Below are 23,396 nucleotides of genomic sequence, written 5' to 3' on the forward strand. Positions count from 1 at the left end.
TGTCCTTAAGGTGCTCAACCTTGCTATTTGAGTAAGCCCTTTTATGTTTTGACCAGATGAGGAGAAAATATGGGCTCTTTTACTAGTGGGGATTGACCATCTATCAAATAACCAGTGACGTATTCTGAGAAAGCAACAGAAATAAATACCTAACTGCAGTGAAACTTTGCATGTGTCCCACTTGTTTTTTGTTTGTTTTGACAAATGAGGTGTATTACATGTCATATTTCATACTGTTTTGCATTCCTGAACTCCCTGGAACAGTTGAAGTTCTCTTCATGATATATTGCTAGTAAAAATAAAACCAAAGGAAGTATTACCTGGCCTTTTATAGAAATTCTTGTTAGAGGTTAAAATGAAAGAGCAAGAGTCTCTTGATGCATTTAAAAATTAATATATAAATAAATTTCAGTGTCTTGTTTGTTTTTTGTTTCTCCACTGGGTCTGTCTTTGCCCCAGAAATTTTCACATCATTTTGGAAGGTTACAAGCTCACACATAAATAGATTCACCTTACAGACTGAAGTGGAGAAGGCTTAAATCAAGACTAATCTTTCTAGTGCAGCAAATATGAATTTAAATAAAAGTAGCTTCCAAACAGCACAGAGGACTAAAGAAATGAGAACTAAAGAACCAGTAGAATTATGACTCTGTAATAATACATATTTTTATATGCAAATGACTACTTTATAAAGAAAAATATTCCCTGGAAACCAAATAGTGCAATAATGAGGAAGGAAGTGGCAATACCGGCATTCATATTGCATAAAGAAAGGCAAGGGAGAAACAATTTAAATAACAAGAAGAATTCCCTGCCCATTAATTTAAGAATATTTCTGCTGAGTTTAGCAATATTGAAAGTGTCTAAATGCTGGTGCTCAATGCACAGAAATTTTATGTTAATTAAAAAATGTCAGGGCTTTATGTCTTTCTCGATTGTTGCACTAAAGTTCTTCAAATGTGGGCTGTAAAGACCACCCATGCAACTGATGTAGTTTGGACTGTCTGCTGAGACTGCTCACCCAAGTGTGTGTTTCTGTATAGCTGGTCATAAAAAAGGCCATCCATCTATCCTTCTCAGATGGCTTCAAACAATCATTAATAGTCATGGAACATCGATGAGGTAAAGAACACTATTACATATATGGTTGGAGTAGTTGTTTTAAAGTGTTTTTTTAGACCATGAGAAAAGCGGTACAATCCCCCATGATTCTTCAGTCACCCTAATGCACCCTTCACGAGTCTCTGTAATTAGGTCACTTAATGTCACCCTCCTCCCGAACCAAAACTCCTAGCAAAATTGAGACTGAACCTAAAATGAGCTTTGCTTAGGCACATGGATAGTTTGTATCAGATTTTTGCACAGTAGAGATCTGCAGGGAAGAAATTTAAAGACTGTCAGATTGTTAGGAAGAAACTTGCTGGGCTCCTTCATAGTGCTCCAAGTAAGTAATAGGGCAGAATTGGAAACTGTGTATCTGTCAGCTTGACTTATTTATTTAATGTATGTTGGTTGGCTTTGTATAACTAGTCTGAAAAACAAACAAAAAGAACATTTTTTGTTCCGACATTTGTCTTAATAAAAACTTCTGGGCAAAGTAGGAGCTTGCTCTTTGGACTAACGGCACTCTAGGGCTTAAGTTAGGCTGAAGTGTCCTACAGACATTGGCTTCAGATTTCTCTGGCTTGTTGGTTCTGTCTTGTTTTGTGGTTCTTGGGTTTTTAAAGCAGAGCTATGAAAAATGCTGTCTTTTTCCAAACTCTCAAGTTGTTTTCCATGGGCATATGAGCTAGGCTTTCCTGGGACTTTTACTGTTGATTGGCATGAGTCTCTTGTCTGCAGTGAGCTGCTAATGAACCAACAAGGGATTAGGAGGAAAAGTCTGGAGAACATCCACATGCTGCATCAGCTGAACTGGAGGAACTCTTCTGACAGTCTCTTTATTTTGAGGCTACAGATAAATTTCCTAATCATATTTGTGATAAAGTCAACTTAATACAATGTTTATAGGTATAGTCTGCAGAAAGCCTGACAGTTTTCCAATAATCTGTAGGAAAAGAGGTAGCAAACCACAGAATGTATTTGTAATTATTAATGATATTTCTAATTATTAAAGATGTGTCTTCTCCGTTTGCTCTCTGGATGAAAATTTTACCACATTGTCTCATGAATTTCTCACCCTCTGTTCACAGCTATGGCTTCAAAAATGTCAGCATCCACATGCAGTTATAATATATTTCAGAATATTAAGGGGCTGTATTAAAGCCAGCAACATTTCCTATGAATAAGGTCTAGTTTATGAATAAGTAAGGCTAAAATGATTGCTTGGGTGTATTAACAGCTCAATATTCTCTAAAAGTGAACAGTGACTACGTATGGCAGTATTATATAAGGGTTGGCCTTGAAGGTGACAGGAGATATTTTGCATGTGATGAAGTGGGTCCCTTAGAAATGGAAGGCAAAGACTGAAATAGTTGGATTAGTAAGCAAGAAAGATTAATTTTGTGACAGTATCCTGAGTGGATAAAGAGGAGCAAGACAGCATTTGACAAAGAGAGAAAAGAGAAGGTCACAGTAGCTGAGGAGCAAACCCATGAAGTCTGCGTTAAAGATTTAGTTGCTGAACTGGGAAGAAACACTGAATCTTAGAGTTATTGCTCTTAAGGCATTAAATATACACTAAATTTTTAAGTAGAAAGGGGAAAAATTAATAAGAGGTGATACCCAGTTTAAAAGACTGCAGGACATGTTTAGGAATCTTTCAATGGAACTGCTTGTGTCATGAGTGTTAATTCCCATGCTTAAACCTTGGCAGATAACACAATCTCTTAAATGTAATGGAGGTTTGGGTCATGTGTAACAACTGGTCTAATGAACCATGGTGCAATAAGCTGCTGGAGGCCTGTGGCATCCCACAGCTGTGTGAGGCACTGAGCTCCTTGTGGCCCTGTGTTATTCAGAGAAATCAAGTACCATAAAGCACCATCGCTTGACAAGCTGTGACTATCTCATAAACCAAAATTAAGCTTCCCACATTAGTTCATCATTGTAGAAGATGAATAAGAGTTTTACCAATGATGATTGGTAACTCTCCTGTTATTCTATGTGAATTTGAAAGTCTAGGAATTTTTCTAGTTGTGAAAATGATTCAGTATGTTTCCCCAAGTGCAAACACTTGAAAAATCATTAAGTTTCTTAGGAGAATATTTCTTGCTAATGAAGAAGTAGCAAAAATAAATAGCAAGAAACAGTTGAGCTGCAACTCTGGAATTACAACTGCCAAGTATTTTTCATCTTCAGTTTCTACAGAGAGCTTTAAAATACAGTTGTCTGACATTTTTAAGGCACTGAAAATCTTTGAAGTTTTTTTCTTTTTAATGAGGTTTAAGAACCTGGAGCAAAGATGGAGTTATCAGAATGGTATGTGATGAGAAAATTTTTATCTTCTAATGACGTCGTTCATGGTCACAGTTAGTGTTAAAGTTTCCAGAAATATACACGACCAGATTCAGGGAGCCATATCTTCACTGCATGGAAAAGGATAAACTTGAAACATAAATTCATTTTAAGGGCTCCAGAATATCCACATAATATTCAGAAGATTATAAAGAATAAGTGATATACTGACAGATTTTGTGCTGCTTCTGACATTTTGTCTTGGTTTAGATATACAGGTATCTGCCAGGGAAAAGTGGAGTCTCCCTTGGAATGTAAGCCTCCCCTTCCCCTTTCCAAATTATTATAAGTTTGCAATTAAAAGTCTGTCAGGCAAAGATTTTGGGAATACGTACAGCAGTTCTTTACTATTAAAAAGATATTAAAAAGACAAATGTTGTACTACAAAAGAATAAGCAAACTAACAACCAAGAAATCCTAGAAAACGCTGATAGAGTCAGAAATACAACCTGACACCCTGCTGGTCAGGATGTTGGAAACAGTCCAAAGTCAGCCCTCCTGGAGTGGCAGATGTGGTCCTGTTGGAAGCAGCGGGATGTGGAGCCAAAGGGTCCAGAGATGGGTCCAGTCTTCCTTTGGGAGTCCTGTGGGAACAGTGGATGTCTGGTGAACACTTGTGGCTCCTTTTTATCTAGGTGAAGATGGTTTGTGTCCTCCTCCCTGGGTGGAGCATCTTACAATAGAATGATGTAATGTGTCATGTCATTGGTGAGCTTTAATGGTCCATTAACAGAAGATACCTCCATGGGGGTAGTGGAAAAATGAACAGAAATAAGAAACAATGCCCCATCTGGTTTTAAGAGGTGGCTTGTTATCAGAGAAGGCTGTAACCCCCTCCCTTCTGGAGTTACAACAGATAAAGAAAAATCTCTCCAAGCGGGTTTGAACAGATGGAATAGAATAAACATTTTTTTGGTTACAAAACCCAAAATATATTTATAGCAACCCAAAACTGGAGTAATGTTATGATATTATGCAGATGTTCAGGTATACTTTTCAACTGGAATTACATCTCAGTTGGTATGTAAGGACATTTTCTGCCAGTCTTTGAAAAGCCTGCTTATGAGTAATTGTCGTGCATAATTTTTTCTATTTCAATCACTTCTGTAGAAGCCCAGGATTTATGTATTGCCATCTAACTATGCACCCAGGGTGAAGAGACAGAACCTCTGCTTCATGCCTACATCATGCCCTGCCCTGCTCACACCATAGGAGACAATTTGGATGAGGTACAACCTCCATGCTAGACCATGGAATTATTGTTGCCTGCTGCCATGGGTCTGAACTGCTGGTTTAGGGCATATCAGTATCTGTGGCTTCCTGTGTGGAACAGGGAAGTAGTCTTCTGACATAAACATCATCAAGACTCAACTCTGGCAGCTCCTGGCATTTTTGACAGCCGAAAAACATTGGACACAGTTCAGGATGTAAACACAGATAAAAGTTGTGAAAAGGTAGAAATAAGGCCCTGTGATGGTAGATTGCTGTCATCTTTTTTACCGGAAAACTGTGGAAGTTGTGCTGGCTTAATGCCTATAGGGAAAGTTGCAAAGTGTTGGCCCTCACATTTAGAGTGGCTGAATGCATCATAGCATTTTGTCACGTTTTTTCAGATTCATTAAATAATTGCTAAGAAAAAGGGTAAAAAAGACAAGTCTGTATCTTTTTTCTGGTTTTCTCAGTGATTTGATGAGCTGGAAGATTTACTAGGTTTTATTTATTTAATTTTTAAAAACAATGTCTTAGTTCATTCTCTGAATTTATATTGCTAGTAGTAAATTTAAGAGCGAGAAAAAGGGAGACTACAGTGTAATAGCAGCTAGCTGCTAAGTAATAAACTATTTGAATTTATGATACATCAAGATTTTCTGGCTCCTCTTCTTCTTTGGAAAGAAAGAGTGGGTTTCCCCCTTTTAAGATAAAAAGCTATGAAATTCTTTTAAATATCTACATGAAACACATATTTAATGATTTTATTGGCTGTTGGAATATTTACTCAAAGCTGTTCTTATTAAAAATAGGCAAAAATATGCATATTTATCTTCATAATGAGTTGGAGTGACATCACTTATAAAGCAATCATTAGATTGCTCTGGCTTTAAATAATAATTTTTACCATTAAAGTATTATTTAAGTTTTTCCTGGTCAAAATTAAGGAATTGTATCCTCAGTTAGAGGTTTTGTTCTCAAACTTTATATGTGGCATGGAATTCCCACTGGTATTATTCCATTTCATGTTTCTCTTGCAGTGCATTGACTTCTACACCCAGCTCTGCCAATTAACTCTATCATTAACTTTCCCCCACTAATGATAGCCTTTCCCAAATCTGGTATTGCACATGTGCAGCTCCCATTGCTTTATCCAAAACCATGAAATTTATCTCTGATCACTAATCTTTTATGTTTTAAACAAAATCCAATGGATTTCAATTTCTGCAGACCAGTCTTCCATAAACTATTTTGAGAGGTGGTAAAGCATGGCAGAGGTTAGTGACTGTCCTCCTGGAAGCTGTTATGAAAATCTGGGCCTGGCTTACCAGCATCCAAATAAACATAAGAGTGTAAGAAAAGAAGTGTAAGGAAGAAATACAACCATTACTGGGACTCCATCTGTAGACTAACTCGTCACTTTTCGTTCCAAATGGATTGGGTCTTATTTTTAACATTAACATTTCATGATATATATAGCATTAAGCAATAGCAGTTAAGATTAATGGTATCAAGGATCTAAGTCATAGTAAAGCAAATGGAGTCATTGTGTTGTGGTTTATAGCTCCATCACAAGATGAGAAGTGACCATTTAGATATGTTCCTAGCTGAAAATATAACCAGTGACTTCAATTTAATATATCTACTCACACAGTAAAATATAATGCTGCAAAATGCTTTGATGGAAAGGGGACAGCATTTATAATACTTTAAGACTGAAACCTTTGATTTGCAGTTTCCAATAAGAAAAACAACCCTTCATGCTCTTGTGTATGAAATACCTATATAGCATGTAATTTATGATTTAATATATTTCCTCCCATTCCTATTTCCTATATTCCTACTTGTACACTTTTTAAAAGCTTAATTCTACAATATATGAAGGCTTCTGTAGTTAGGCAAGAGAAAAAAATTGTGTGCCAATGCTTTCAATTGTTAGCCTCATTCTTCCTGTCATGTTTTGATAGAACTGTATAGGTAAATGAAGATAATTTTTTATTGGTCTTTATGGAGAGCAAAAAATAAACCAACATGCCACATCACTGTTTTTGGCAAGGTACTTGGGGAGAGAAATAATGTTAAGCAGTTTGTAACCCTACCTGTCATTGAGCCATTTTTAAGCAGGTTAGAAGGTGAAGTTCAGAGAAAACTCTGTGCTATTTTGTGTTCCTACAGGAAAAATATTGTAAGGTTTTATAAAAACCTTTTGTTTTTCTCAAAAGCAACGACATAATGAGGGAAGGTGTATTAATCTGCATATTAGATTACCTACAGTTATATCAAAGAGGAAGAATAAAAAGCATTAATATGGCTGGTTCACAGCACTTGAGAAACACAAGTTTAGTCACAGCTTTCTTGCAAAAACCTTGCCTTCCCTGGAGATTATCATTCTTACTGTGCTTTGGCATCTACCTGTAAAACTGTAGCCGTCAAACTAATTCTTCATTTCTTCTGCATTTCTCTGCTGTGTCTTGAAAGAAGAGTCATAATTAGCCATAGGTTCAGTACATCTACACCTGTGGGAAGTTCTCTTCAGCTGAAACTTGAGGAGGCAGATCCCTGACACGTGTGTTTGTCTGGTCACTGTCAGCCATGTGGTTCCAGTTTGCAGGGCAATGGCACCTGCCAGCTTTGCAGCACTGCCACCACAAGCTCTGCTTTCCTTTTTTTTGCTTTCAGCCCTAAGTGGAAATGTCACAAAAGTATCTTTTAAAAAGTCTTTAAAAAAGTTTTAAATTCTAAATTTTCAGCAGACCAATATTACTGAAAGCTGTTAATTAAAAGGAGTGTGTCGTTTCAGGTGTGACCTTTGGGTATGTTGCACATACCCAAACACAACTTGTATCCACCTTTTGGGTAATGGCATACAAGATTGAATGTTATGTTCCTGATGCTGATAAATTGATTGATGTTATGTTCCTGATGCTGATAAATTAGTCTATTTTAGTTCTACATTGAAGGAAAGCTGGACCTACTTTCCTTACAGCCATTGCTAAGATGGCTTAGAGGGAGAAGACATTTAGCCCTGTTTAGAACAAAGATTGAATGAGAGAAAATAAAAAGAACATAAGAAGAAAGTTTGCACAAAATAAAAGCAAAGATTCCCAAGAAAAAGTGGACTGCAGAACTGAATTCAATATTTAAGATGCAGTGTTGAAACATAGATTTGCTGACAGAAAAAGTTTAAGCAGCTTCAGGGAGCCCAATCCTGAGTAAAAATCACAGAATAGTGACAAGTGAGCATTACGCTGTAGGGCTTTATCTATCCACTGTACAAATGAAGGTGCCTATAGTCTATCTGTTAGTGCCAGTACTCTCAGTTCATTCTACTGTTTTCAGTAACGACAACACCCATTATAATGCAAGTATACCTGGGGGACTTAGAAGTTGCTGCCAATTCTCACATAACGCAGTGAATTTTTTTTAATCTTATCTAAGGAAAGAAAGAAAACCGAGCCCTTGGCAGTAATTGATTTCAGCCATGAGGGGGACAGTGCTCTACCAGACAGGATTAAATTTGTTGCAATTGTTCCCCTGCTCATTTTTTGCTGCAACAGAGGTGTTTTGCTATTGTAAATTTCTTCTTAGATGCCAGATTTTTAAGGGATTTAAAGAGTGAATCCTTAACCATGAACACACTGCATGTTACAATGCCATTACTGCAGACTGTTTCAGATAGGCCAGTGGCTGCTAGTGGTATAAGATACCAATCCAGTCCTGTGGTCAGTATTCTTGTATGTCTTGCTTTAGATAGACAGGTATCTGCCACGGAAGAGTGGAGTCTCCCTTGGAATGTAAGACCCCCTCCCCTCCGCCTTTCCAAATTATTATAAGTTTGCAATTAAAAGTCTGTCAGGCAAAGATTTTGGGAATACGTACAGCAGTTCTTTACTAGGGATATTAAAAAGACAAATATTGTAGTACAAAAGAATAAGCAAACTAACAACCAAGAAATCCCAGAAAATCCTGACAGAGTCAGAAATACAACCTGACACCCTGCTGGTCAGGATGTTGGAAGCTATCCAAAGTCAGCCCTCCTGGAGTGGCAGATGTGGTCCTGTTGGAAGCAGCGGGATGTGGAGCCAAAGGGTCCAGAGATGGGTCCAGTCTTCCTTTGGGAGTCCTGTGGGAACAGTGGATGTCTGGTGAACACTTGTGGCTCCTTTTTGTCTAGGTGAAGATGGTTTGGGTCCTCCTCCCTGGGTAGAGCATCTTACAATAGGATGATGTAATGTGTCATGTCATTGGTGAGCTTTAATGGTCCATTAACAGAAGATATCCCCATGGGGGTAGTGGAACAATGAACAGAAATAAGAAACAATGCCCCACCTGGTTTTAAGAGGTGGCTTGTTATCAGAGAAGGCTGTAACCCCCTCCCTTCTGGAGTTACAACAGATAAGGAAAAATCTCCCCAACCGGGTTTGAACAGATGGAATAGAATAAATATTCTTTTTTGTTACAAAACCCAAGACACTGTATTACACTGTTAATGTTTTCCATGGAAAGTACTTTGTTTAGAAAATATTACTGAAGTGAAAATACAATTTAAAAAAAATGCACTTGCTTCTCCTTTTTCTTGTCCCATCCCAAGTAGTGATTACAGCCAGGTTGGATGGGGCTTTGAACAATCTGGTCTGGTGATAGGTGTTCCCTTGCCTGTCGTGAAGGGATTGGAATTAGAAGATCTTTAATCTCCTTTCCGAACCAAACCATTCTATGGTTCAGACTATGAATCTTTTCCTGTCTTTTCAATTTTTGTTTTCCAAAGAAGCCCATAGAATAAGCCTTAAGAATCTGAGGCAGCCTTTTTTTTTTTTTTTTAATTTTTTTTTCTCTACAATTACAACTCTCCCCAACAAACAAAAAGATTCCTAGCTTGCTGTTATATATACAGTGTTGTGTATTACTTGCCACATGCAACAGGTGGACCGTCATCGTAGGGAGGTGCCCGTTTTTACCCGGAGGAACTAACGGAGAACTTGGAACTAACGGAGCCAGCCACGGCTCGTGCGGTGCGGGGATTCCTGCCCCGGCCGCCTGTCCCCGCACCGCGCCCAGGGGCAGCGGTGTCACGCCGAGCCGTGCTCAGCGCCGGGGTAGCTCGGCTGGGCTGCCCCCGTGCCCGGTGGGGCTGTCCCCTGGTCTGGTGGGGCTGTCCCCTGCTCGGCGGGGCTGTCCCCGTGTCCGGCGGGGCTGTCCCCTGTCCAGCCGGGCTGTCCCCTTGTCCAGCGGGGCTGTCCCCCTGCCCAGCCGGGCTGTTCCCTGCTCGGCGGGGCTGTCCCCCTGCCCGGTGGGGCTGTCCCCCTGCCCGGTGGGGCTGTCCCCGTGTCCGGCGCGCCCCCATCCCCGCGTTGCCCCGGCAACGGCTCCGCGCCCGCCGCTGGCTCCGCCGCCAGCCCGGAGCGGCTCCCCCCGTCGGGACGAGTCGCCGGCAGCGCCGGTCTCTCCCGAGGCCCTTTCCCGGTGATGCCGGGGTGTGTCCCGCCGGCCGGCCGCCGCTGCCCGCATGGCTGTGCCGAGCCGGGCTGTGCCGAGCCGGGCAGCGCGGGCAGGCCGGAGCTGATCCGCCCGCCTCTCCTGGCCTCTGCTGGGGCAGCCGGGATGTGCTCTCTGCCGCTCCCCTCCCACTCGCCCCCTTCCCTCGCAGGAGCCTTCCGCGCCTAGTTTAATGGCTTTGCAAAGAAAGCCAGGCAGAAGAACACTTTCCTCGGTGGCGGTGGTCAGACCATGACCTAACTCACCATGAACTTGGAAGGGCTTGAAATGATAGCGGTGTTGATCGTGATTGTGCTTTTTGTAAAAGTGTTGGAACAGTTTGGGCTGATTGAAGCAGGTTTAGAAGGTAAGGGAGTGCTTTTCAGTGGCTCGTCATTTTTCTGTTCTGGTTATTCTCTTGCAGCGAGGCAGAAGCACCTGTAAACTGGGTGTAAGACACTACCCGAGTCACCCTGAGAGCGACGTGCACATCAGTGGCTGTCTGTTGTGGTTGTTGGTTGTGGTGGTTTAATTTTGCAGGAAAAATAAACTGGTATCCAGAGAATTGCCAGCGTAAACTTAGGTGTTAAAGTCTGAATCTGTTATTCCTGTTTTAAATCTGCGCATTTAAAGTAGTGGAGGGTAAAAGCAGATATTAGAATGATTACAGGCAATCATATTGCCTTCAAACTGTCTTGTAATCAAAATTGTTTTGTAATGTATTTGCATTAATATCATCTCTACTAGGATTGTTAGAAGATCAAGATATATCTTTTACACTATTTAAAAACCTGTTGAATATTTAATTTACTGTTGACATTTTAAACTGTGCTTAAGGAAGAGCTACAATACTCAGATTCAAACTAACCAACTTGAACATTCACTAAGGACAATCAAGTGCAAATTTTATTGCTTGATGCTTTGTTTTTCTTAGAGAGATGACCTCCTCTATTAGCAATATTGTTTATAAGGCAGTAACAATTAAAAACAAGAAGATTATTCTAAATGCTCTTTTTACTTGTGGAATATTGATTATTTTAACCTTTTTTCTAAGAGAGCTGTTATTCTTACCATATGGAGAGTTTGCCTAAAAAAACACTGCTCGCAGCATGGTCGATAATGTAATGACAATCACTGCATCCTAGTGTTTTATTAGATTACAGTCTGAAGTCGTCTGTTTCTCAAATACTGAAGGAATATTGTATTCTCAAATATTTCTGTAAGCTGGCATTTGAATACAGTGTACATACTTACACCTGTGAAAAGGAACTTTGTTGACTGATTATGGTTTCATGTGCTAACCATAACAAAAATTATGGTTAAGTAAATTTTTCTCCTATGAAAACCTCCAAAGTAGTCCTGTTTATGTAACCTTTTCAAGAAACACAGTCTTCCTTTCAAGTGATTTTAAATAAGGAAGTTACTCAGCTGGTACTCTGTATTGCTGTCCTGTGTGGACTTGCTAGAATCTTAAAGCCCTGCAGAGATCAAGTTTTTAGATCCAATTTTCTAAAAAATTTGTGTTTGTGTTACAGTACATTATATCGAGTTTAAATGACAACAGAGAGATCCCCTTAAAGTTTGAACTTCTGATTTTCTTTATTTGCTAAAGTGTTTACTTTTAAATAGAAATATCAATTAACATGATGAATGTTATCATAAAAGTAATTTCCAGCATTAGAGGCTGCAAAGATTGAAAAAAAAATCTGTATTTACATTTCTGGTTGTTTGGCATGTTTGGGTGTGCATTGTCGAGTCTGATTTCCACATCTGCTTGGGTTCCTTGGTAAAATACATCAGTTGATTGTTGTCTGTACTTGTTGCTGTGGTTGGAGAAGCTGATAATGGAAAGATAAGTCAAAATATAGTGAAGATTTCTTTAAGTGGTTGTATTATTTCTGTAAGAAATAAGTTTCTTGTGCAGCTGCCTGTTTTGCCTGGCTCACTGGCCAGAAGTCTGGCAGTCTGTGGGTGCACAGTCTAAAAGTTTCTTCTTACTTAGTGCAGGATGGGTTTCCAGCATGCCAGCTAGAGGAAACCACAGGAAGACGTGTATACCCCATTCCTCTGTGATGTTCTACTTCTGCAAGTGACATAAAAGGCATGCCACATGAGAATCAATCAGTCTAAATAATGATGTGTATTAATGGATCTTAGCTAAATTTCACAGACTGAAGAATTTTTTTTTTCTCTTAGTTCAGGAGCAATGTAGATTTCTTCTCCATTTTTTTCCATAAACTTGTGATTTAAAGATCTGAACTAATTGCAATAGCAGGAAAAAACTTTTTTTCACTTTTACTAGAGAATTGAAAAAATGTCAATATTTAATAAGTATCAAGGCTATTAATTTTGAATCTTGAATGAAAAGTACATGAATTGTTAAATTGTGAAAATGTTGGAGAAGTTTTCAAGTAGAATGTTAAAAAAAGGAAATTTTACAAGTATAGTCAGACTATTTATGCGCTTTTCTGGAAATCAGTGATGAAGTTGGTCTTAGCCTTCTGAAAATGTTGGGTTTTATAAGGACATTTGTAGTTTTGTGAGTTTGGGTGGGTTATACCCTTCTTTCTTTTTTTACACAGAGGTGAACTATTCTATTTCTTTCCCACAGTTTAATAGCTTACAGTATGTAAAACATATCCTATATCTACCTGGAGATCAGAGTCAGTAATAATCTCTAAGACAGTGCACGCAATGCACGATGCTAAAGCTCCTTCTGAAGCTTTGGTAGAGGTTGAGGTTTCAGAACCTCTTGTGTCCCTATCATGGTAAAAAAAGCCTAAAGATATCTTACACCGGATTGTCATGATTCTGATTGGGAAACACCACATTAATCTGGAAGAATCAAGTGCAATGATGTAAATCAAGAGCAGTCTGTGCAGTGTTGTAATAGCTACCATAAATGTAAGAAATATTCTGCTTCTTTCAGACTCTTCAATGCAGATTATGGATATGATAATAATAGTATGCAATTATTTTCATTCTTTTTGAAAATAATGAAGTATTTCAGAGTAAACATTTATATACTTTCTTATACTTATCCTGCACTCACTCAGATAACAGTATGCTTTCTGTGGTTTAGTCCAATTGCCTTCAACTGCTGAGTGATTCTGTTGTTGTAAGAACATATTTTCAAATAGATGTTTTTAATATTGTATGATAGCTCTGAAAGTGATAAGTAGCAGAATAGATTTATACACTTTAGTAGGTTGCGGGTTTCAGACACTTTATCTCTCAGTTAAATATTATTTTATGATGTATTGCACTCACTTAGATTGCAGTATGCTTTCTGTGGTTTTGTCCAGTTGCCTTTAACTGCTGAGTGGTTTTACTGTTGTTATAAAAGTATTTTCAAATAGATGTTTTTAATATTGTATAACAGCTCCTAAAATGATCAGTGGCAGAATAGATTTATTCACTCTCATGGGTTGTGGATTGTACAGGCTTTGTCCCTGGGTTAAATTTTTAACTTTTCATAAATTAGGTAATATCCTCCTTGCTAAACTTTACTGGTTTTTTTAAACAGTAATTTATTAGATGTAAAGAGTAATGCATTGATACCTAATCAGGAAAGTTTGTTCCTTGGTATCAATTTAAAATAGTTTCTTATTGTAAGGCAAGTTTTTCCTAAACTCATTCATAAGTAGAATGAGACAAGAACTGAGTAGCTGTTTGTACAAGAGGTTACCATCTCGAAATTATGCCATACTCAGGATAATGATTTGTAGGATTTCAGTATATTTTTTGGTAGTTTTCTGAAAAGTACTTTGTGATCTTCATATATTAGGATCATATGAACTTGAAGAAGAAATGGAAGAGATTTTCTTTGTGAATATCTTATCTTCCTTGCATCTCAGTTTTTCTTGTTAAAGTTTTGGATATAGAGAGGTTGAAGCATCATGGGATCAGCCCATTCTTAAGTTAAAATTGCTTTGTCCTAAAGTTTCTTGGGAAACCTGAATTGCCTTACAAAAGCTAAATCACTTATTAATTAAATAAACAGAAAAATAGACTTCTCTTCATCAAGGTATGTGTTGAAAGCTACATCATTAGGAATAAAGTTTAGAGAAGAAATCTCTGATCAAAAATATTTAAATAGCATTATCTTGGTTTTTAGGAAGTACTTCTATAGCAATTAGTACATCTAATAGAAAAAATGGCATGGAAGTGGTTATATATATTACTGTAAAATGTGAGTTCCTTATCTCTATTACTGGTATCTATCTAAAATCCTTGTTTAGGAGTCCTGAGAGTTGCAGCAATAGATCTTTACAGCTAAAATTGTAATAATTGAGCTAAATTACTGAAGCACTTGATTCCTCCAAAATGTCAAAGCAGCTTCTAATCCCATTTTAGTTATCTTGGCTATTAAATACTTCACATTCATCAGCTGGAAGAAAGAGCAAAACCACAGACATAGGTAGTTGCTTGTGATTCTACAACAGTTTTTGACAAGGACTGGATATGATTTGAAAGAAGTGGAAGTTACTTGTGGTTGCTCTGAAACTAGCAACCTCTGGAGCTCTTTTGCCATCCAGGCTAAGATCTGCTGGGAATGTCACCATTTCCACAGTGATGTCCGTCCTCACAATGTTCTTCATGGATGCAAAAGGAGTAATACCTCAGAATCGCAGAATGGTTGAGGTGGAAGGGGCCTCTGGGGATCATTTACTCCAACCCCCTGCTAAAGCAGGTTCACATGGAGCAAGTTCCATAGGATCACATCCAGGCAGGCTTTGACCACTTCCAGTGAAGGAGACTCCATGAACTCTCCGAGGAGCCTCTTGCAGTGCTCTGTCAGGCTTTTCCCAATATTCATTTCAGAAGATCGATAATGACTAGCATTTAATCCAACAAATAGCATGGAACAAACATAGGGGCTTTTATGCCATTTTTCTTTTCTTAAATCGCTCTGGATGTCAAAGAGAGTTATGAACAGAATTGTGAAGTATGAAAGCAAACACTGACCAGTATGTGTAATGATTAGGCAGAGCTGACAGTTGGCAAAAGACAAAAATGTGATATTTTAATATTTAATTTAATTTAATATTAATAATTTCAGCATTCCTTTGAAGCAATTTGTTCAATTAAGTTTTCATAAATTACAAGATAAATTGAATCAAAACAGTTGTTGAAACAATTCCATATGTGGATGAGTGAGCAGTAGATAGAAATTTTTAACACAGAACTCCAGTGATTTTTTTTCTTGATCAAATATGTAGCTCAAACAGCACTAGCAAGTCATTTGTAGACAGCAGCATGTACTGTTGTTTATTGGAATTACACACATGTGAACATCTGACCAGGTTGTGCATCCTGCATGACTGTTCAGCAAGCTACTACTGGGCAGAATGAGTAAGAGAAAAGCTCTTCCCATTTTTCATACTAGAAGCTCCAACTTAGGGATAAAGTCTTAGAAAAACCAGAAATAGACAATTAAGCAGCTTGCTAGCCATGAGAATTTGTGATAGGTGCCTTCAGCTGTTAGATTGCCTGCTTTAAGCAGTCTGTCATCTCTGAGTCATCTTCTGAAGGCTGGCCCATTGTTGCTGAAAAACCTGGTCTTTCCAGGTTTGTGTCTGCTGAAGAATGTCTTTTCTCAACACTTGCTCTCACACTCAATAATAATATGTGTGTCTAGTGCTTTACATCTACAAAAACTGAAGCAGATAAGTACAGTAATTGAAAGGATGCCAAAGAGATGGATAGAGTCCTACACTCTGAGTTATCAATACAATGCTTTTTTTTTTTTTTTTTGCAAACTTTAATTTTATAATTAACATTTAAAAAAAAGTATTAGTTTCCTATGCAAGTTTTAAATGCGTCAATTCATTTGGTTATTTCCCTTTTTTCCATGTGCTTACACTTACTCTCACGTTTATAAGTAATGTAGATACTATACCACAGAAGAAAAAAGAGTTTTTAACTAAAGTTTCTCTCCTTATTGCAGGGTTGCAACATTTTGGCTGTCTAATGCATCTTCCTACAGAATTCCGATTTTTTTATTATATTTTTCAGGTTGATTTTACCTTTAGTCACCTTCATTCAAAATATTCCTCAGCTTTAGAATGTCAGTCTTTTTGGAATACAAATAATTTTACATCTTCTTAGGGTTTAGAGAAATTCTTGTGTTTTAGCCATTGTTCTTTTCTTTATCATTTTTTATAGGAGAGTTTCCTTTAGTTATCTGACCTATTTCTCTGGTGATTAATTGTTCAGCACCTGGTAGAAAGTTCAGTTCAGCAAGACTGAACGCTGCCTAGATCTAATGAGGCAGATGATTTTATCTGACACAACAACTCTGTTTGTCCTTTCTGCAGTCATTTTTCCCAGTGGTGTCTCTAGAGGTATGTGGTTCTCCAGGCACATTTTCTTTATTGGATCAATAGTCCAAAAAATATTCTTCTGTAAACAGACAAAATTTCAATCATCCAAAGTGGACTACTAGAGCTATTTTCTTTTTGTTGATGGTGTGAGATAATGAAAGAAAAGGAGAGTAGATTAGGTAAATACGTACTTATTAATCAGATATTTATTTATCAGTAGTTATATTAGAGTTATTGTAGGGAATACTGTCTAATTTTACACAGAAGAAATGTGATTATTAGTTTAACTCTCATTACTAAAACCAAATTTTAATACAGAAAAAAAGCCCAACATCTGAAATAGAAAATAAAAAGGGTGACCAGAGCAGTGAGTTTTGAGAACATTAAGGACTATACCTTTATTGGACATAAGCCTTATGACATTATGTCAGTAACATTCACCAGCTGCTGTAGGTACATCAAAACAGACTTTTGTACATCCACAATTTGATCTATTCTTTTTGTACTAGAAGCTCAAACTTGGCATTTTTTTTCTAACAGCATCTCTACAAAGTGATGGGGTTTCTGTAGATAACCAAAAAACAGTTTCTTCTGGTGCAAAAAAGTAATCTATATACAGCCACTTCTTGCATGTGTCTGAGGAACTTTCAATAACAACAGAACCAAGATGCTGCCTGCATAAGGTTCTCTGATGGTGACAGCCCATTCTTAACAGCTGCACCTAAAAAGAAGACAGAGATTTATCTTGTTTAGTGAACTTGATATTTCTGGAAAGCCAAAATTCCTGCAGATAATCCATAATATTCAAGTGCAGTGTGTATTATATCCTTTGGAGAATAAGACCATATTCTTCTCTGTAGGAGGATGTGGTCTGTCCTCTTGGAAAGTGATCTGTCATCTCAGTAAAGTCCTTGACTATTTTTTCATTTGAAAGAATTTTTTTTCCCATACTGAATCAAATTTTATTTAGCCTGAGGATATACATGTTAAATTTTGAAATTATATTAATATGCCATCTGACTTACCTCCTTGGAAGTCTGAGATTTAAATTTATGTTTGCAAGACAGTGAGATTACCTGTACCTTCAAATATCAAGTTTGCCATTGAACACCTAGTAAGATTCCAGGGATAGGAGATCAATCAGAGGACTGCCTTAGTTCAGTTGTAACCTGCAGCTGATGATAAAAAAGAATTATGCACAGTTAGAATTTTCTACTTTTTTAATACATTCAGACAAAAATTACTATTCCTTATATATATTTATTCAACCTCAATCTAAATGCATTTGTTTTCCTCTTACTCATCACAGAGCTCAGAGTTCACATTCTGGCCAATTTTACGGCTAGATAAGTAGTCTGAGATGAATCAGGGTACCAGAACAGGAGTAATTATTCTCAGGAGTAAAAGTGTATAATGGAAGGCAGAATAGGATGCTGAAATGGTTGTTTTGCAAGTTGATGATTGAGATACAAAAATATGTAGTTCACTTGCTCACAATCAAAATTGATTTAATAGTTCACTGATAATAAAGAAGTCATTAAGACATGAAAGTATTCTCAGTCAACTTGATTGCTGACCCATTCAGTAAGAACATGGCTCACCTTTGAGTCATTACTGTAAAAATTGTCATAATCTGTTAAAAGTTATACTTTAAATGCTACTAATTTTTCTATTTGCTTCCTTACCATTATCTTAAAGGATTATTATAAGAAGCTCACTTCCTGAATGTTAGAATTTTTGGACTGTGTCAAAAATTGATAGGCCCAAAACATTGTAAAAACCCAAGCTACAGATTTGTCACAATATCCTTTGTAGATTAACTTTTTGTGTTTAGGAACTTTACTTTTTTCTTTCAGAAACTAAGTTAAGGTACTTTAGCATTTGTACAATTAGTTTTCTAATAATATAATAATATCTCTGCCTTGCCTATATGTGAAATCTTACCATTGATGCAGCTGAGCAATAATTAGCTCATCGTACACTTTTTTGCAAAACAGAGACATTCACATCAGTGACTCTACACAGAAATAAAGATATGGGTGAAATTATTTGCTCTTTGTTTTTTATTTTGGTGGTTTTTTGATAGCTTTTGTGGGTTTTTTGTTGTTGGTTATTTTTTGATTTTTATGGAGGTTTTTTGGTTTGTTTTGTTTTGTTGGGTTGTTGTTGTTGTTGTTGTTTTGGGTTGTTTTGTTTTGTTTGTTAGAAGAGCACATTAGAAAATCTTTGGTTGTTTTTTTATTTTTTGCATTTGAAATAGCCGTAATAAAGATGTGACCTTCTGTTTTGAGGTCTGATATGGATTCATGCAAGTACACCATCTCCTGTGGTTTTATTAATCTTAAATTTGCCTACCATAAAAAAATAAATAGATGTTGAATTAGGAGTGCTGCTTCAGAGATTTTCCATTTAGTTTGGGTTTATCAAACTAACATTTAGAAAAAATTATCTGTAGTGGCTTATTTTTATGAATATAGGTGAGTACAAAGATATACACTATTTTTCATCTTTGGAGGATCCCACTTCCTTCCATTTTATATATATATATATTTTTTTTTTTTTTTAATTTATTCCTTCTTAAAGATCCAATAATCTGGGGATTTTCCTTCTGGTTATTAACCTACAGGATCACAACTCTTAACTTGTAAAGAGAGATTTTGCAGTCAGAAAAAAGGTTAAAATGTAACTTTTCATTCACAGATTTTTATTTTTCTACATCTCTGTAGTGAATATTTATTGAATTAGTGTAGTACCAAATTCCATGTTGGTATATTTTCTGTATTCACTAATGCTTTTGTTATGTGGATGAATAGAATAAGAAAGTATAGGACTGGGGTTCCAAGCACCATGCTCAACAGTGTCAGTATCACTATTTGGATTAAAGCAAATTTTTTTTTTTTTTGGGCAAAAAGAATGAAACCCTTTAGTTATTTTGCTAGTAAATGTTTTCCATTATTTAAAATATGATAGTCTCAGGAACCAAGTACATGCTTGTTTGGACCCAGTCGAAGCTGATTTGAGTCTTGACCTCAGCCTGTTACTTGAAAGTGAGCTGGATTTGGCTAGTAATTCAAGTCCCTGAGCAGTGGCCTTGCTGGGAAGATAAAAGATGAAAAGCATTCCCCTTCATCCATCAGATAGTTTGTCAGTTCCAGGCCTTTTCTGGAGTAATGACTGAAGGGAATGATTACCTCTCTCCGAGTCAAGCGCCTGACCTGCTTTGGACTCATCTGTTTTTCAGCAGCAGACGTGGCTGTGGGTAGCCTTCCTAGGGAGTGGCACAGTTCAACAGGTAGTGAATCAATCCCGTCTGCAGCTGTGTTTTGTAATGCCATACTTTTAAGGACAGATCACTGTTGCTGAGTCCTTGTGCTCATGGAAGCAGTATATCTCTTCTTTGATGCTGTGACATCTTGCTTTGAGGCTAAGGAGAGTGTGGGCAATATGCCACAGAAATGAATGCATATGCTTTGGTATTTCTCTGCCATGTGCTAGTTCTCTCTGGGTAAGATTCCCTAACGAGGAAGTAGTTAATATTTCCAGTAGGAACCAAGAGGGAAGACATCTTCAAGAGGAAGCAGACATTTACAGCAGACACTCTCAAGTGTCAAACAGTGTCCACCTTGACCCTAAAGAGGACCAGTATTTATTTATACTATTTATTTTTATTAACCAAGAGTAGTGGATCATTTCTTGAAGGATTAATTTGTTTTAATATATGAACTTTTCTCCTAACATACAACATATGTTGTGATACAAGTTTAGGAAATATGTTGTAGTGTTAATTTGGGGACTACTTCAATTTTATGATGTGTCTGATCATTTGAGTCTTCCAAGTGTCCCTCACCAATGTCCTGATAATGTGACTCACATGGAAACAGTTTCCTGGTGAAGGGCAAAAGGAATTCTCCATATTAGTATTAGTATAATATTAATACTAAGATTTCTCCATGAACTTTCCAACTGCTAGATGCCATCTTTCTTGGGACAGCTTTCAAATGTTGAAAAATCCTAAAACATTCAGGGATATGAGTAGGGTAATGGCTTAGCTAGTTTTATAGAATCATAGAGTTGTTAAGGTTGGAAAAGACCTCCAAGATCGTTGAGTCCAGTCTTTGACTGAATACCACCTTATCAACTAAACCTTAGTACTAAATGCCTCATCCAGTTGTTTCTTGAGCACTTCCAGGGATGCTGACTCCACCACTTCCGTGGGCAGCCTGTTCCAATCCTTGACAATCCTTTCAGTGAAGAAATTCTTTCTTATGCCATACTGCAGCATATTACAAGGTTGTGCTCTATACCCTGCGGTGGATTTTTGTCCTGACAATCACTTCAAGCAGGATGGAAGGTTGTTTAGCAGCAAATGAAAGGTACAAGTAACAAGTGGAAGGTTTTTATTCCTCAAACATATGAAGTTGTAATTGAGCTTCAGCTAGAGGTGTCCCAAGGTTCAACAAGCAGATGGATTTAGGGACAAGGCTTACTAAGTTACTGTCCATTTGTCCATTAGCCTATGGCTGTCTCTTTAATGTGGCAAATACATTAAGAATATAGATAATGATATCCATAATCCACTTTGAAATCCTATTATCTACATCCTAAATAGTTGCATCTGGTGTAATGGCTTTGTATACTTACTGCTCAGAGCAACTAAATAACTTGGAGATGAGATATACCTTTGCAAATTCCAGTCTCCTCTGAGCCTCCTTGGTGTTTTATTATCTGCTGTATTATACAGCTTTTTTTTTTTCTCAGATCTGTGGGTATTGACGTTTTTCCCGTGCTTTCCTTTGAAATCCTAGCTCGTCGTATAAATCTTGATGGACTTTACCTTACATCACATCTGTACTGGCTTCCCAGTTTAAACAACACTTGTGTAACATGACTTACCAGTTTTCAAATCCCACAGTCCTCAATTCAACTTACATTTGCTGCAGCCTTTTGCAACACCGGATGTCGCTTAAGCACAAATCATTTTTTAATATAGGGTTTAATGAGTTTTATTCTGAGATGACCTCAAATGCTTTTATCTGCTGTACATTTACAGCCACAGTCTCATGAATATGATCACTGGACATCTTAGAGAGGTAATGGTCTTTTTTGTTGATTCACCTTGTGTCTACCTCTAACATTTATTTTGGGCAGTGATTGCTGAGAATTTGGCAATAAGTGCTTAGTAACAGGACTATGGCCCACTGTTTGTAATCTGTCTGTAGAGCACACACTGGTGATGGAGTGCATGGGCAGAACAGGTTTCCTTTTCACAGTCTGCTTATAAAACTCAGCTGGAAAAAGGCATAACTTTTAAGCCATGCCAAGCAAGTATTAGGAAGGAATGACTTTGAACTCATTTGGGCTTTCAATGAGCAAAACAGTTATATTCAAAACCAGTATTTGTGTCACTCTGAAAAACCCTCTTGGCTGGCAGCCTCTCTGGTAATGGTGTACAGAGGCTTGCCTCTCCAGGCAATTCTCCAGGCTTGCCTTAGGTGTTGATGTTACATTTACTGCCTCCCATTTGTCTGGCATGAGAGACATGCTATTGACAGTATAGATTTTCTAATATCATACTAGAGTTCCTACTACATCGTCAACTGAAGGGGTATAATCCTGCTTGCTATAATCTGCTACAATTCAGTTGTTTTATTGTTACAGTGTCTTTTTTACTGAGGCGCCATCTGAATTCAGACTCTGCTTTCCTCGAATGTGCAACCTCTGACTCATTTTTTTTGAGTAGCTAGTTCAGCATTTTTTTACTTCTTTGATTCTGAATTATTGTAACTATTTGTAATCATGCTCTGTTTAAAATATGCTGTGTGTCCTTTGCCATCAGTCCGAAGCAGCAGTGAGGTAATACCAGGAAGGCATGGTGCTGATGTGGCAAACCAGATGTGGAGATGAAACTGCCAAGGTAATCCAGGCCATGAGGTCTCTGCTTTCCATTCCTCACCAATGCCTGCTGCTGTCCAGCAGCAATGCCGCAATACACAGTCAGCTCTGGCTAACCACACCTGGCTAGCAAGTATCTTTTACTTTCATCTCTAGATTAGACCTTCTCTTTGGAAAGTATTTTACAACAGCAGCAGCATTGTTATTTTCTCTTAGTATTTACCCTGGGATTAATTATTTTTTTTGTTGGACAGCTTGGAACTGTTCTCCAAAGCGGAGTCTGAGAGGAATTTGTAACTGCTCATGCTTTTTTAGTGTAGAAATGTATGCAGTTCACATGTTGGCTTTTTGGAGTCTTTAGTAGATCATCTGGGACAGTGGGACTAAAGCAGCTGCAATAGTAGATTATTTCTCATAGGAAGCATTTTCTTTATGACAGAAGTAAATAATGATAAGTTTGTCCCCAAAAGAACTTCTATCAGCAAATTCTGACATTGTGGTTTCCCATCAACATGAGCACTGTAACAGGATGGGCTGTGCTTTTGCATGTACCAGACATACACATGGAAACTCTTTGGAAAACTTCCTCTTTTTTAATGTTTCAGTCTGATTATGACCCTTTAGTGTCGCTATTGTATACTACAATGACACAAAGGCTCCGACCTCAGAAGGCTGAAAAGGTAACTCCTTTATTCTTGGGAAGTGTCTCCCCTTTTATATCATTCTACACAGACCAATTTGATTGGTGACAAGAAGACAAACCTCTTCAATCACATTGGTCAGACCAGAGGGACCTCGAGAAGAAGCCCCTCCTGGGGGAAATATATAAACATTTTTGCAGTTACCAAAACATATCTCTTGTTTACAGAAAATTCCCTGGAAAAGGAATTTCAGAAACCAAAACATGTCAGGCACGAACCAGGGCTACACTTTCGCTAGTTAGATATTTTCTTTAAAGGTGCTCAAAGGCACAACTTTGAATTAAACAATTTAATAGAACCTAACTGGAGATCCTGGGAAGACTGTAGAGGAGGATGG

At 37.6% G+C, this 23,396-nt stretch overlaps 1 protein-coding gene across 5 annotated transcripts in view; it reads left to right on the forward strand.

The window, feature by feature from the left end:
• Positions 1-23,396, forward strand: part of KCNIP4 (potassium voltage-gated channel interacting protein 4) — a 392,050-nt gene that overhangs the window by 205,257 nt on the left and 163,397 nt on the right. The window contains exon 1 of one of the 5 annotated variants that reach the window (XM_066317169.1): positions 10,324-10,507. The exons of the other annotated variants lie outside the window; for them this stretch is intronic. Coding sequence (XP_066173266.1) covers positions 10,408-10,507 — 100 coding nt within the window. The 5' untranslated portion in view covers positions 10,324-10,407. Of the gene's footprint in view, positions 1-10,323; positions 10,508-23,396 lie in introns of those variants that run through there. 5 annotated transcript variants of the gene reach the window in all.

The sequence above is a fragment of the Sylvia atricapilla genome, chromosome 4 (genome assembly GCF_009819655.1).
Source record: "Sylvia atricapilla isolate bSylAtr1 chromosome 4, bSylAtr1.pri, whole genome shotgun sequence".
NCBI lineage: Eukaryota > Metazoa > Chordata > Aves > Passeriformes > Sylviidae > Sylvia > Sylvia atricapilla.